At 34.5% G+C, this 16,359-nt stretch overlaps 1 protein-coding gene across 1 annotated transcript in view; it reads left to right on the top strand.

Annotated features, from left to right (window-relative positions):
- The window catches only part of LOC120623599, a 30,625-nt gene extending 16,060 nt beyond the window's left edge, over nt 1-14,565 (top strand). Inside the window, exons 9-14 of the mRNA XM_039889664.1 lie at nt 1,313-1,367; nt 4,796-4,857; nt 5,591-8,828; nt 10,918-11,005; nt 12,431-12,562; nt 14,258-14,565. Coding sequence (XP_039745598.1) covers nt 1,313-1,367; nt 4,796-4,857; nt 5,591-8,828; nt 10,918-11,005; nt 12,431-12,562; nt 14,258-14,432 — 3,750 coding nt within the window. The 3' untranslated portion in view covers nt 14,433-14,565. The remainder of the gene's footprint in view (nt 1-1,312; nt 1,368-4,795; nt 4,858-5,590; nt 8,829-10,917; nt 11,006-12,430; nt 12,563-14,257) is intronic.
- Nucleotides 14,566-16,359: the final 1,794 nt, after the last annotated feature.

A 16,359-nucleotide genomic window follows, 5' to 3' on the forward strand; every position in this document is an offset into this window, starting at 1 on the left:
ATTAAGTATTGTGTAGTAATCTTTACTGAAAAGAATAAGCTTGGTTCTCAAAGCCGCAAATAAAATTTTGAATTGACACTGGGTTCTTAATAATGGATCTGAGTTGATGTATCCGAACCAAGCGACACTTGACTGAAGCGTCCCCGCGCGCATTGCGCAGTTTTCCGTTCCCCATCTTGTAAAGTTGACTGTGCGCTCGTTTAAGTTTGATATATATTTTTTACTATTAGGTTAACTTTGGGCCTTCTATTTTGGACATGGATTTAAACATAGTGATTTGACTCGATTTTTGTGTTTGTTGTTATATAGTACGAACTCTGTTTCAACATGTTGAAAAGTTGACGTACAATCAACAGCCAGTCACGCGAATTGGTTGTGAAGTTAAAGGAATACTCTGAACTAACGAACACTTTACAATACATAATCATATCGATCAAGTACCGATGCAAACTTGAATCGATTTATCGTGAGTATCGAGTACAGAGTCGTATGGTTCCATGAATAGTTACGTCGCGATGACAAATGTCAAAACTATATATTCAAACAAACTATATTGTCAAAACAAAATCTGTAAACAGTGGAGGTAGTTTAAAAAAGAATTTTTTAACAATAATTAGTGTCAAATGTTACTTTACTTTTGAGTGTTGTTTTATTCGTTTTAAACGTTCATAAAAAGAGTGAAGATGTGTTTTTTTATTGGTGCTATGTGTCTTTTAGTTATAATCTTGTGTAAGATTTTCCATTACTGTTGCAAAAATGTAAAATTTAAGTTATTTTACTAGAATAACCTAAATTAATTATGAATAACACCTGGTACGAAATAAAACTTTTTGACGCAGCGGTGAGCGTTGAGCGCTGTTTTAAGTGGGAGGTGGGGGGGTTGGGGGCAATATGGGAATTATAGTTTCTGAATTTTCTCTCGTCTGGTCTGGTGAGAGGCACTGGCAAAGACGTGCCGCTAAGCGATTCCGCGTTCCGCGTTCCGGTGCCAAAACTGATTAGGGGTATAAGTTTAATATAGTTCTTCCATTCTCCTAACAGGTTAGCCCATTACCATTCTAGACTGCATCACCACTAATCAGCAGGTGAGAAATCACGACACGGGCTAACTATTAGTGGAAAAGAATAACTGTAGTTATAGCAAAATTAAAAATATACTCGAAAGGGCTGTAAAATATCAGAGCGTGATATAGCTATCACCTAAGGTTGGCGAAACGTTTTTTTTTCTGTAGACAAAATTCAATAAATCATTGGGAATTCGCCTAGCTTTAGTGAAAACGTGCATTAATGTTTTATTTTGATTTTGATATAGGAAGAAGATACAAGATTCTCCAATCCACCAGAAATTCTTCGTCGGAAACTATTGGGTGAGGAGAAAAATTATTTAATTCATACACACAATTCAATTTATCGATGTACTTTGTAAATGTTACTGAGCAAATTGCTCGGTGATAGATCGGTGATCAGTGAGTGTGGCATCGGCTTCCCTTTCGTGGCGACCGAGTTGGATACTTCATGCGCCCTTGAGAACATTCTGGAGAAGTCCCAGGCCTGCAGGTTCCCTCTCGATGTTTTCCTTCACCGTTGAATATCTATCAAGTGAATGATATTAATTACTCAAAACGCACATAACTTGGAAAATTTACGCACAAAACTTATTTTTTTAATCTATAAAATTATACGGTAACGAGAAGAAAATTAAAAAAAAAGTTCGACTTTTGATGATTTTTGAAATTTTAAAAGATTTGTAGTGACCTCTTTTTTTGAGCTGTCTTTTGGAGAGGACTCTCAAAGCATCAAAAACGTCGGTTTTTTCGGGTCACCCTAATCAACATATACTTAACTAGAGTAAATGCCGAATGCTTATTAAATGGTCAAACTAATTCTTTGACAAAGGTAACTGTCAGTTCTAGGAACCCCGGTAGACTCGTTAACCCGTTTTTAAAATTCTTTATTAAAACCTGAAAACCCAGCTCCTAACGTGCTCGGAAACTGCACTAAAAGGCACAAAAATTAAGCTGCTACAACGGTTTTCATATTTTCTTTGGTGATAAAAATAGGTGCACAGACTTATGCCGTGTGGTGTCCCTTTTCTCGCGGGTGCCGTACGAGGCGACTAAGGGAATATAACGGAGAACGGACAACAGCATGCTCTGTGCTACATGCGCAAAAGCACTGCATACCCTAAAATTGATATTATAACTCTGTATAGGAGGAGATTTTTTACAGTTTTATGCAATTTTCCTGCTGTATGCATACCCTAGTAAGAAACCCAGTGCACGCCACTGAGGCCAGCAGTGGACTATTAGGCTTACTTTATTACTTACTTATTTATGTTAGTCTGATAATGATCTTAGGCAATGCCGGATTAACCACGTAGCAAGAGAAGCAATTGCTACGGGCCCCGCGCGAAAGAGGGCCCCGCATATTTAATTCCGCTCATCTCTGCCTGACTGACCGACAGACACGCCCACAGACATCGCCTATAGTAATTTATTTTATTTATTATTTAAACAACTTTGTTGCATAATAAAGGAAACACACACACACACAGTAACAATTAATCAATCAATCAAAAATACTTTATTGCACACAAGAAAAAAATAAATAAAAGAGAACAAACTTACACGTCAATTAAATTTGTGTAACAAAGGCAAACACCTACTTTAAGATAAATTATGTACAAAAGGCAGACTTTTCACTAAAAGTGATCTCTTCCAGGCTACCTTAACTAATGGAATAAGGCAATGAGAGACGGGAAATCGCAATTGTATAAAAAAATATACATAAGTAATTCAATAAAACAATAAATGTCACAATATATATAAATATATATATTTATATAAATGCATAGATACACATACATATACAATATAATATTAACATGTTTATAGTGACAAATAGTGCCTCCTTACACGACTTTTAAAAATCGCAAGGGGTCGAATGTCATCAGGGCCCCAAGTCTGCTATTTACATGATTTGTCAATATGGCACCATTCCATTGTCATTAAATTATCATTGTGCCAAAAGTTCGTAGTCTACTTAATTCACAATGGTCTTACATTTGGATGAAAATTCGATGATAATTGCATTGTGGTAGAAACTAGAAAGGGAATTGCCAGAGTGCACAGCAAGAGTGTTGCCATTTGCTCAAACCATTAATTAATAATGTCCAATTAAGCGAATTTTTGGTTAAAAATATTTTGAAATGTTATTGATTTGTATTCTAAAGACGAACTTTGTATCACATTTGGTAAAACAATCGGAGGAATCCAAAAAAAAAAAATATTTTGTGTGCCGCCGTAAGAAGATGTAATGTCAAAAATAATTATATTTAATCTGTAACTGTCGAATTGACATTAAATTTCATTGACGTTATTTCGTGCTAGTGAAAAATTTATAAATTTATAATCAAAACAAACAAAGTGCTCCGTATCGAGCGAACTTCGGCGCTGCTTTTGGAGAGTTGGACAGATCAGCCTGGACACTACAGCTGGACCAATAACGGACGTTACCCGGCGAAGCGGGGTTGGGTTGCGTACGCTCAAATTTTAAAAATAAATTCCCACAGAAGAGCGGAAAGTAAGTAATGAAAACTTGCACTGTTTAAGCATGATACGAAATCTTAAGAATTATCAAATTGGTGTCTTTCCAAGAGTATCTCTGGTAATTTAATTAAAAAAAAAACACAAATAGGGGAGTATCTAAAATTCAATAAAATTCTTAAATTCTTTTTTCATGTAAGCCACAGATGCTTATTAACTTGTACTTATCATGGTGGTGCTAACTAAATTTTTGAACTTAAACCTAAAGCTAGGAGGTTTCAATGCATTTAATTTTCTTTTTAAATTTAAATCTTTTATTAACTCGTGGACCCATTGCACAAATTGTGACCAGCATCCCTGTAACAGTGTAAAAAATTGTAGTAGAATAATTAAAAACATAATAGATTAAAAGGACAAAACACTATGTTTACTGCTTGGAACACATATACTCATAATATATGCCTTTGTCCACAGTCTTTTGACAAGAGCCTGCTGCAGTGCCCAACCTTCAAGCAGACCCTGGTTTACTCTTTGAAGTCTTTGTGAACCGAGTCCTTATGTGATACAGATCCCAAATCGGCTCTAATCGTGAACAAAGTGATTTGCTGTTATCTGTTGAAGAATTCCATCCTCTATCTATAAGGAACTTCATCAGATAAAATAAATGAGAGATAAAATAAATGATTCTTGGAATTAATATAAAAAGAGTAAAAATAAGTTTGGATTTACAAAATGAACTTTGCTATTTAAAGAAAAAATGATATCCTCCTGCTTTTATTAGAAGCCAGCTGAAAAGGGTCTTCGTTTTTTACATGTATTCGTTTGTAAACTAAATTACTGTAAATAAAAGTCATTGTTCAGTGTCTTATCTTTATTACATATTATTTGTCTCCTCATAGATTTATAAAATGAATTTTAATAAGTTAAATGCCTGTTGCAGAAGAATTTCTTTAAGATACGTTTATACGTATTTAAGATACGTATTCGGTATTCAATTTTATTTTTACTAATTTATGCTTAAGAACCCATAGCAGATCATGGACTCTTTTAAAGAATTTGCTACGGGCCCCACGCTTGCTTAATCAGGTACTGATAATAGGCTTCCTAGTACGAAGACTTGACCGTGACGTTGACGTTACAAATAGTCAAACATGTAGTAGGTACTACTTAAAATTAACTAATATTGATTTGTTAAAGTTATTAATGAATTCAAATATTTGACAATATGCAATAAAAACTGTCTCTTTCAGAGCAAAGGGCTTTAGCTTCGCAACAGTCGCCATCTTCCGTATCTACTTCATCGCTCGTTTTGGTAAATATTTTTTTTTTTTAATTCAGTGATCGAATATGTCATGGTTTTTTTTATAGTTAAACATAAGGAATACAAATATTACAATCTTAAAGTTTATGTTTTAGAATTATAATCCTTATTTAGAGACTACTACTATACCTTCCGCTTTGGGCGACGGTAGTAAGTCTCAAGTCGCGTAACTAAAACGTAAGACCCTCAGTGAAAGAGTTTATTTTTTATTAATTCTGTTATTAAACAATGTGTAACAGAATTACGAAATATTATTGTAGGATGCATAAGTATATTTCAAAAGGAATCACCCTGTTAAAATATTCAATCAAACGAAAGCACATTTTCTATAAAAACGAATTCAAAACTTTTTAAGTGTTTACTACCTACCTATCCTATTGAAGATAAAAGACACAAACGCGCATAGTACTTACGCTACGCAACGCGCACGTCACATATTTTTAATTTTGCTAATGTGATGTTAGAGCTGTATCTGATTTCTATGTGATATCTTTCACAGATAAGTCTCAGAGACAGTACATAATGTAACTCTAAAGCCTGTAAAGTATTATTTCGGTTTTCATTTACACGTTGTATATTTAGTGTGATTATTTTTCTTTTACTTGGCATAACCATCATTAGACAGTTATAGTGATTATGATATACGTATCCCCTAGAATTCAGAAACCGTTTTTACGCCTTCGGATTTCTAGGAGATATTATGTAAATGTATTTCCTTTTCTAGTTACGAGAAACACTCAAAGCCTTCCCAGAATGCCAATTTGACAAGGAAGTTGAAAGGGTTAGTGTGAGGCCACAACTGCAGAGTGTTACTGAAGTTACCGAGACGGAAGAACGTCAAAGCGATTCATCGCTAAGCACGGCCAAACTTAACCATGACGGCGTAGGCCCTACCAGCAGCCAAAGTCGAATGTCAAGTCAAAAATCTGGCTTATCACAGAACGTTGAAGAAAGAAAATACGGAAACCGTACTTGCACTATTTCACCTAACAAAAATAAAGCACCTGCAAGTATAATAGATTTGCTTGCCCAAGAAGCTTTACAGTATTCACGGCTGGAAGATACACTCAATACTCGCGATCAAAGCACTGATGTTGTAGATAAAACTTTTTCTGCTACTAAAACTAGATCGAGACGATGTGATAAACGAGAGTACAATCATAAGCCGACGCTTATATGTGATGAAACAACGGGTGAATCGAGCACTGCCTTTGTTGAAAACACCCCCGCTGTGCATGTTAAAACAGCAAATAGAGTATCAACAGTTACATCCAGAGATAAAGATAAAACTAAAGATTCGAAGGATAGTGGTTTTGGACAGACTTTTGATAACAAAACCATTGAAACTTTTTTCTTCCAGCACTGTTCTGAAAATAAACATGGTGATTTAATAATCAGTCCCACGTTAGCGGGAAGGTTAATGGATTCAAATTTAGAGTCATGTGAATCATTTTTTCTTTGTCCTCCTGTAATCCAGGATAATATATTTAATTTTAACTATATGGAAGTTATAGAATGCTTAAATTCTCTGATTGATGTAGTCTGTGATGATTTGGATAAGCATGTAGAATATTTGAGCGAACATTTAGATAAAAACAACACAAAAAATAAAGATACAATAGAAGCTGGCCTTTGTGAAGTACCTTTAGAAGTTGTTACAAATATACTTGAGGGGGGCAAAAAAATACCTGCTAGAAAGAGCAATAGAAAAACTAAGCCATTGAAAGGAATTAAATTAAAATTTAAAAACACTAAAAAACAACCTAATATGCCTAAGAGAAATAACAAACTAGATTTAAAATTGCAAGAAAAAAAGACTGCGTCGGAAGAAATTGTAAGCGGCTTGGACACATCAGCTGATAATATAATCCCTGTTATACCCGAAAGAAAATCGACTGATGATGAGTTAAAAACTCCCTTTAGTAAAAGGAAACGTAAATTGTATTCAACAAAAGACGAAAATTTAATGAATGCAAAAGTAGGAATACACGTGTCCGAAACCTCAGAAGATAACAGTGCTTTAACAGAATGTAGAACAGCACACATATCTCCGGTTCCCACTGCGACTCCTTATAAAGAGTTGGAGACATTGCGCAAAAATGCAGCAACGCGACAGTTGCGCAGACGAAAAGTACAAGTTTTATCACCAAAAACCGTTGAAAGGAACAGTATTTTCGATCGACTCAAAAATAGTGATAATAACGAAGTGCCAATTGTGGTAGGGAATAAGAAACCTGGTGATATCGGTGCCGTTTACGAATTCACGTGCAGCAGTGAGGATGATGAGGATTTCAAAATTACAAAAGCGATTACTCGTAATGACTCGAAGAAAATACGGTCTGGCCTAAATAAATCCAAGATGGATACCGTTCCAAAAGGTACTTCCAAAGATACACCGACAGTTGCGAAACGAACACGTTCTAAATCTAAACTGCAGATTAGTAAAAAAAATGTGTCACCCGAAGCTTCAAGAGAGTTGGTCGACGAGCGTATGAGAGAGGCCACTGAAGTTTTAAACACTTCTTTAATAATAGAATCTCGAGAAGAGGATCTCAATATTGCACTCGAGCCTGCGCATAAAAAGCCGAGAATGGAAATCGTTCCAGATGATAAAGAATGTGAAATAGCCACAGATCCCATGAAAAAGTCTGATAAGCGAAAAGAGAATGTATCACAACGTTCAAAAGGAAAGAGATCTAACAACAAAAAAAAGCTAGTAAATGCTAAGAAAATGGATGATGATACTAAAACTATCAGTCCTTTGCCAGGGCTTGAGATCGAAACGGCACAAAAAATGGTTGAAGCTGATAATTCTATTCTAATGTTGGAAAGATTGAACGATAAATATGAAGGCAACTTAGACGTAATAGATCTTACTCAAAATTTACTGTCCGAATCGGAACACGTGACCAATAGCCCGCCCGTATTGGACATTATCGATGACGAGTTTAACAAAACGGTCAATATTAAAAATAGATTAAAATGTGGAATAAATAATACACCAACCGGGTCTGATCGACTTTGTGACGAAAGATTATCGTCTTGTTCTAATGTATCTGTAAACAAAGAAATGGTTGTCGTAGTAGACAAGCTGGATATACATTCCGCAAAATCAATACTAACAACTGGAAGTAGCCCAATAACAGCTCACGGAGTGCTCGACGAAACTCCACCGCAATTAAACGAGATCCATAGACGAATCAATCCGCGGAGCTTAGAAACACAAGACTTCAGCGAAGACGTGATCGATTACTATAACAAACTCACCGATGATCTTCACGCATCAAAACATAACCGTGGTAGACGATTCGACAGTAATAAATCACAAGAAAGTAAAGCAGCTATACCTTTAAGGGATTACAATACTCGAAGTTCCAATAACTTACAAGAAAGCGGGAATTCTAATAAAACTGAGAGTGTTTCCGAAACTTCGCCGCAGAAACATAGCAAAATCATAACAGCGAGATCATCTTCTGTTTCTATTACCAGACTGTCGCAAAAAGAAATCGATAGATACATATCCACTCACGATAACTCATCACTCTCTGTTTCAATTACTAGATTATCGCAAAAAGAAATCGATAGATACGTAAGTTCTTGTAATTCAGCATCACTGTATTCCAAGAGCGAGGAATCGGTACCGAGCCCCAAAGATCATAAAATCAACGAGAAAAATGCAAAGAAAGTCCGCAAGTCGACTATCTCGCCGATAATTCTCAAAGATTTCAATATCAAAGAGAAATCTATGTCGTCGGCAGAGGAGAATCCTTCGAAAACTGCAGACACTTCTACAACTAGAAAAGTGCGAAGGGACGACCAAATTGCGACTATATCTGTAGCAGAGAACAAAAAGTCCGAAACCAATAATAAATCAATGACTGAAATGAACGATATTCAGCCCAGTAGCTCGAGCGTCGATAAATGGTTATACAGAAATGAGCGTCATAAACAAAGTAACACAGGTAAATAAATCAACATATAACTTTATTTTCATTTACTTTGTTTCACCAACTTGTAGCATCGTACTTCGCGACTTGTAAACTTTTAGTAATACAACTTATTGTGATCGAGCTCGTAGGGTTAAGTACGGTCTGAAGGGCGTTTTTGACATCTTCACCTCAGGTTGATAGACACAGGGCGGCTAGTTGAAGGACGTGATCCTTGCATGCTCAGCAAAATTTTACTATATTTATAGGCAGTTTATAGGTTTTCCACATAACATTCAATGTCAAATAATCGCCTATATCGTGTAAAGTAGCAATTGGGCGAGTATTTTTTGACATGACAACGTCTTATAATTCGATAGAGCCGGCTCCACGCACAAAACATGACAACATGCGGCGTTACCTCGCTCTGAGGCGTTCCATTTAAAACTTTAAGTGCAAGCGAGAGCGCGGAACGAGCGACAAAGAGGCACGCTCGGCCTCCGCGCTCGGCAGCGTTCGACATCTGTCTCTCTCTTACTTGAGTGAGCGATGCGTCCGCGTGGACAGCTGCTATACAATAATACATTTACATGTTTTCGTCAAGTATGAAGTGCAGTGAAAAGTGAATGTGGTGTCAATTGTTTATAGCAACGATGATGATAGAAACTATGTACATTGTAAAAAAATTTACATAATTGTATTCATGCGTACAAATAAATGATCAAATCAACTTGATCAATTCAATTGTGATTTCAATCTATCTACTTTCTATATCCATACAAAATATCTATCAAACAAATAAAATTTAAATTTTCTTTTAAAAAATGCAACCATTCCATCAATATTCTCTTATGACGTTGTCACGTTTAACTATCGTCAGTGAACCGAATTTACAGACAATCGTTTTTTTTTTTATATTTAAAGTTACTAATATACTAACAATCTGTAGTCTGAAATAAATGATTATTATTACGAGTATATTATTATTAAATCGCCACCAAAAAGAACGATAACCTTGTGGGCGTTTTAACAATGCTACAGTCGATGCATTTTAAACTGAGACTTCGGGTCATAAATCATAATTCTATTTCATAATTATCCGCCTATTTTATAATTATATGTCTATTTCATAATTATCCGTCTATTTCATAATTATATGTCGATTTCATAATTATCCGTCTATTTTATAATTATATGTCTATTTCATAATTATCCGTCTATTTTATAATTATGTGTCTATTTCATAATTATCCGTCTATTTTATAATGATGTGTCTATTTCATAATTATCCGTCTATTTTATAATTATATGTCTATTTCATAATTATCCGTCTATTTCATAATTATCCGTCTATTTCATAATTATCCGTCTATTTTATAATTATATGTCTACTTCATAATTATCCGTCTATTTTATAATTATATGTCTATTTCATAATTATCCGTCTATTTCATAATTATCCGTCTAATTTATAATTATATGTCTACTTCATAATTATCCGTCTATTTTATAATTATATGTCTATTTCATAATTATCCGTCTATTTCATAATTATCCGTCTATTTTATAATTATGTCTATTTCATAATCTCATAATTATCTGTCTATTTCGCTCGATACAGAACTTATGGAGAGGTGTACTGGTGTGTAGTTATGTGCGTTAGAATTGTAGAGGTGCATATCGATATCGGTTATAGGTTTTCCGATGCGGAGTCGCCAAGATAGCGTTGAGATCATTCTTGGAGTCAGTTGTCCATTAACGAGATAGTTGAGAACTTATATTATCAAGAGGTAAAGTTGGTGAGGAGAAAAACTATGGATCTACTGAACTGATTTTCGAAATTCTTTTTGTGTCGGATTTGTCAATTTATCGAGGCATATATAACATTACACTACGAGAGCTTGCGATGCGTGCAAAAACAATGTATGACGAAATTGTTTCTCTTTAAAAGTTCTGAAAAAAGTCCAGGACCGCATATCTCGATCTTTTAAGCTTGAAGGCGAACGAAGTCACGGCACCGGTAGTTTATAATAAATTTAAATAATACAAACATATTAAGTCAGTCTGTTAATGGATTATTTACTTTACATTAAACTGTTGTTAAATTTTTGTTTTCTGTTTTTAGAAGAAGCAACTCTAAAAGAAGTTCTCTTAACTGTTCAAGAAAAATTGGATACTACGTTACATGAAATTCACCTCAACGCGAGCAAATCGTGAGTAAAAAACAATTGTTATATAAATCATTAAAAATAAAATGTTAAGATGAAGAAAATGGCTTTGGGTTTCTGTTATTTACATTTTGGTTTTTTTTTTTACGTGCCATAAAGTATAAAACCACCATATAAAGCTTAAAAGTTTATGTGTTTGAACGCCCTAATCTCACAACCCAAACGATCTGAACGCCCTAATCTCACAACCCAAACGATCTGAACGGCAGGGCAAGTTAGAAAGACTTCCTACAACGTACATGTTAAGTCTCATGTACCTATCATTCCAGCGGCAATCACGCCTTTCCGAACGGGACACAGCGATGTTGTTTTCGGCATATAAATAAATAAAGAAATAAATAAATATACTACGATAATACACAAATCGCCATCTAGCCCCAAAGTAATTGGGTACTAAGATGCCTAATGAATATTTTTATGAAAAATATACATAAATACTTATAACATACATATAAAAATCCAGACACTGAAAAACATTAATGTACATCACACAAACATTTTCCAGTCTTAATCAGTCTTAATATTGTGTACCTTTGATTTCATACCCATATTGAGAGAGTTGTGAAGAAAAATGTAGTTCGACTATTTTTGCTATCGGCCTAAATTTGTCGTAGTGTAGGTATAGTATTCTACTAGTCAAGCTCCTTCATTTGATACCCATATTGAGGGAGTGGTAAATAAAAATGGAATTCGCCATGTTGTGGCCGCGGCCATCTTCGACCGATTTTCAACGACGACTAACTGACCTTTCAAATGAAAAAAAAGCAAATTTGTGTTATCCATTCGGCGCTACGGTGCCACAGGCAGACTAGCACACGCACACACAGACGCGTCACACTTGTAAAACCCCATTAAAATCATCTGATCACCTGTGACAAATTCATCTGATGACCCGTGATAGTTCACTGCTCCCTTCTTCTCTTTTTTCATTTTTTATTATTTTTGTTTGAGGATAATTATTTATTTTTATTAATTGTTTTTCATATTTAATTTATTATATTATTTTTAGTAAATATCAGTTTTATATATTACATATATTTATATTGGTACTACTTATTTATTTATTTGTCTTTACTTATAAATATTGTTCTAGTAAGTAGTATATTTACTCATTCATTACAACAATGATAATTCGACGGCCGAGTGGCGCAGTGGGCAGCGACCCTGCTCTCTGAGTCCAAGGTCGTGTTTTCGATTCCCACAACTGGAAAATGTTTGTGTTATGAACATGATTGTTTTCAGTGTATGGGTGTTTATCTGTATATTATAAGTATTTATGTGTATTACATTCATAAAAAAATATTCATCAGCTATCTTAGTACCCATAACAAAAGCTACGCTTACTTTGGGGCTAGATGGCGATGTGTGTATTGTCGTAGTATATTTATTTATTTAATAATAATTTGGCAGGTTGATAAAGATGTTAGCACAAACTCACTCTGAGCTGAACAGTCTGAGTGCGGAGCGTGAGGAGCTATTCCAGCGGACGGTCGAGGAACTGGACGGCATCATCAACGGCAAGTTCGCGATGGTGGATAGCACGTATGTATTATACATATATTACAATTATTGTTTAATCCGTGCAATCCCGCAATATGCATAACAATATTTGTTCGCTCGCAAACCAGAATTCGTATTCGAGTATCGTAATACTTAAGTATCAGAGTAAAATAGATCTTATTCGTTTTGGAATAAAGTTCAAGTTTGCCTAAAAGCTTTAAATATAGTTCAACGGATAACACGATAATATTTTGGATTTCAAAATTCAAAATTCATTGATTTCAAGTAGGTCTAATATAAGCACTTTTGAAACGCCAAGTCTGTCTGTGTGTTGTGACTCTACCACCGGTTCGAAAGGTAGATTCTACCGAGAAGAAGCCGGCAAGACACTCAGCATTTGCTCTTTTCCAACATCAACAATTTACATTTTACATTTTAACATTCATTTTTTTATCTTGTGAGAGACGAAAGCGGAGCCGGATGCTTCCAAGAAGAAAGAAGATGCTTCGTTGTCATTAAGAAATTCATCAATTGTATATCAACCTCGCTGCAATAAATGTCTTTTGACACATTCTTTAAATTTATGCATTGGTAGGTCCAAAATTACCTTAGGAATCATATTATAAAAGCGTATACTCAATCCCACAAATGACTTCTGCATCTTTCGCAGACGATATGCAGATGTCACTAATTTATGACCATTTCTTGTAAGTCGACTGTTTGACTGATTTGTCGATATTTCGACCCACTTGCATGGACCGTGGTCACGACGGGGCACGAAATAAATTAAGAAATGTTGAGTAACCACGAAAATCTTAGTTTATCTTTAATTGCCTACAAGTTTAGAGCTATTGGCATATGGCAGAACAAAAATTAAAATAAGAACAACCGGATAGGCTATCTATAACGATTGTTAAAAGGCCGAGTATTCTTTGACGGTGTAGAGTTTGATATGTGAAACCACTGATTGTAATTTTGTATCAATTTACTGAACAGCGGGTTAATCTGTTGGAGAATTGGCAGTTATATTAAATCTATAACCGCTAGGATTCACCTTTATCACTTGTTCCGCTAAAGTATAGCTTATATTTTGCTTCACTTCGCTGGAGGTCTAGTTAACACAGAAATCTTAAACAAAAAAAATTATAATATGTAATAATATAACCTACATCTTAAATACTTACCAACTTATAAAGTACCTTCTTATAATAATGCATATGGCCAGCGTACCTGGGAGTATATGCTGCCATCACTTATAAGTAAGCTTCCAGTTAATTTGATAAGATTAAAAACGCTATATAATAACATTAAATATGTAAGGGCAACCTTAAAGAATTTTGTTGTAAAATAACTTTATCAGTGAGAATGTTGCGTGGGGTAGGGATCTGGTATGTCATCTATGTACAGATTGTAATCATAAACTTGCTATCTAACTGTTGTGTAGTGACTTCTGGTAGGGTTGTGATTGCAACTTAAATAATTAAAAATAAGAAAATTGTTTTTAAAATGAATATCATTAATCATTAATCTATACTTTGTCACATAAACTCTGTGTGGTTTGAGATGAGGTGAGTGACCTAGTTGTCGTAAATTGTTAAGTTGACTCTTAAGTTGACCAATAAAAAAAAATAAAAAAATCTAGAAACGTTTATAAATACCTACAAGTTATGTTGTCATGCGCGATTATAAACTCACGCTTCTGGCAATAAGGTTCTTTATAACAATACTATCTTTCAGATTGAAAGAGAAAAACGAAAAATTCATGGCCGATTTTAAAGCGATTACCCGCAAAATCATAGTCGAAGAGGCACGGAAGAAAAGCGATTTTGTGAAGCTGTTGAAGGAAGACATTCAAGCTGCCCTAAATCCCACCATCAGATGCGATGATGGTGATGGTGATAGCGATGATTAAATTTATTGTAATGTATGTAATACCGTCGTATGTCGTACTGATATTGTAGTAGAGATTTTAGTGACTACCGCCGTGCTTATACTGTCGCCGAGGAGCATTGTTCTGTACCGATGTGAAGGGCGTAGTTGCTGGTGTAATTACTTATGCTTAATAAGCCTTCGACAGCCGATTGGCGCAGTGGGCAGCCACCCTGCTTTCTGAGTCCAAGGTCGTGGGTTCGATTCCCACAACTGGGAAATGTTTGTGTGATGAACATGAATGTTTTTCAGTGTCTGGGTGTTTATTTGTATATGGTAAGTATTATTCATAAAAATTTTCATCAGTCATCTTAGTATCCATAACACGGGGCTTTTTTCATTTTGGGGCTAGATGGCGATATGTGTATTGTCGTAGTATATATTTTTTTTTTTTTTTTGTTTATAATTACCACCTACGGCTCAGGTTCATTGACACATTCAGTTTATAGGCGATGCTATTCTACTTGACGTAGGGCCACATGTGTCAGTATTAACGTTTGGTTAGGTGTTTATCGGCCTTGATGTAGGAATTCAGCCATGTGCCACGTAATAATAGTAAAAACCCGAAAACCGGGATTGGATCAGCGTGGTGGGTCTAAGAACTTGCAGCCTACACACATAGGCTTTGATGTAGGAATTCAGCCATGTGCCACGTAATAATAGTAAACACCCGACAACCGGGATTGGATCAGCGTGGTGGGTCTAAGAACTTGCACCCTACACACATAGGCCATGATGTAGGAATTCAACCATGTGCCACGTAATAATAGTAAAGACCCGACAACCAGGATTAGATCAGCGTGTTGGGTCTAAGATCTTACACCCTACACGCACGGGTCATTATTATACAGACATTTTTTATGATAGAGCTTTCATCGACGTTACTCAGTAAGAATCTGACTGTTGTTTGAATTTATAGTTTTTTTTTTTGTTCTTGTTAAGTATTTGTTTTTCTTAACATCAAAAATACGATTATTTGTTATAAAGTTTAATTTTATGTTACTTAAAATTCCATTGAATCTCATTTGTAGCTTCAAGCTTTTAGCACTATGCTATCATACTTATAAGTAAAAATAGACTTTGTTTAAAATCTAAGTATTAAGTAAGTATATATTTTTTTGGGTATGTTCTCTATTCGAACTTAGTTTAGAGGAATCCAATAAGTAAATTACCAATGCAAAATGTGCACAAGAAATCTAAAAATGTTTTTTTTTATGAAAAGTCCAGTACACTAATTACTTTTTTTTTTCGACATAAAAACTCTGGAATTAACTTAAAACTACATGCATGTAAAAAAAATCTTAGAAGCTTTTGAATCTGATTTGCTTTGATTTTCTTTATATATATATATATATATATATATACATATATATAAAGAAATAAAATATAAATATATATATATGCAGTAAGGTGTTATATATATTTAAAAAAAATGTTGATTAGTATAACAGTATTGTGTGTACTGTATCAGGTGTACATCAATGATGATGAATACATAGAATAAAATTATTTGTTGTTCTATTTATGTAACAATATAAATAAATAAATATATCGTTTAAAATTTGTAACGTAAAATTATATGTATGTTTTTGGAAAAAACAAGGTAATATCTCATTGTAACTAGTTAAGTACATTTAAATTTCAACTTTAAGTCAATATACATAAAGCACACGGTTGCATTAGGTTGAACATAGAACCTCGAACTGCGGTTCGCTGCATGCAATTGTCTTATTACCTTCTAAATAAAGCACGTTATAAAATTTTCAGATTTTTCGACTTAGTTGTCAACATAGTATGTCGAAAAATCAAAAACATAACATCAATTTACTAATTTATATTCGATCGAAAGATGAACCTATAGGCTTCATATAAAACAACTTGTGCTTCTTGATTTAAATATCGAATACGTA

Source organism: Pararge aegeria, chromosome 1, assembly GCF_905163445.1.
Source record: "Pararge aegeria chromosome 1, ilParAegt1.1, whole genome shotgun sequence".
Classification (NCBI taxonomy): Eukaryota; Metazoa; Arthropoda; class Insecta; order Lepidoptera; family Nymphalidae; genus Pararge; species Pararge aegeria.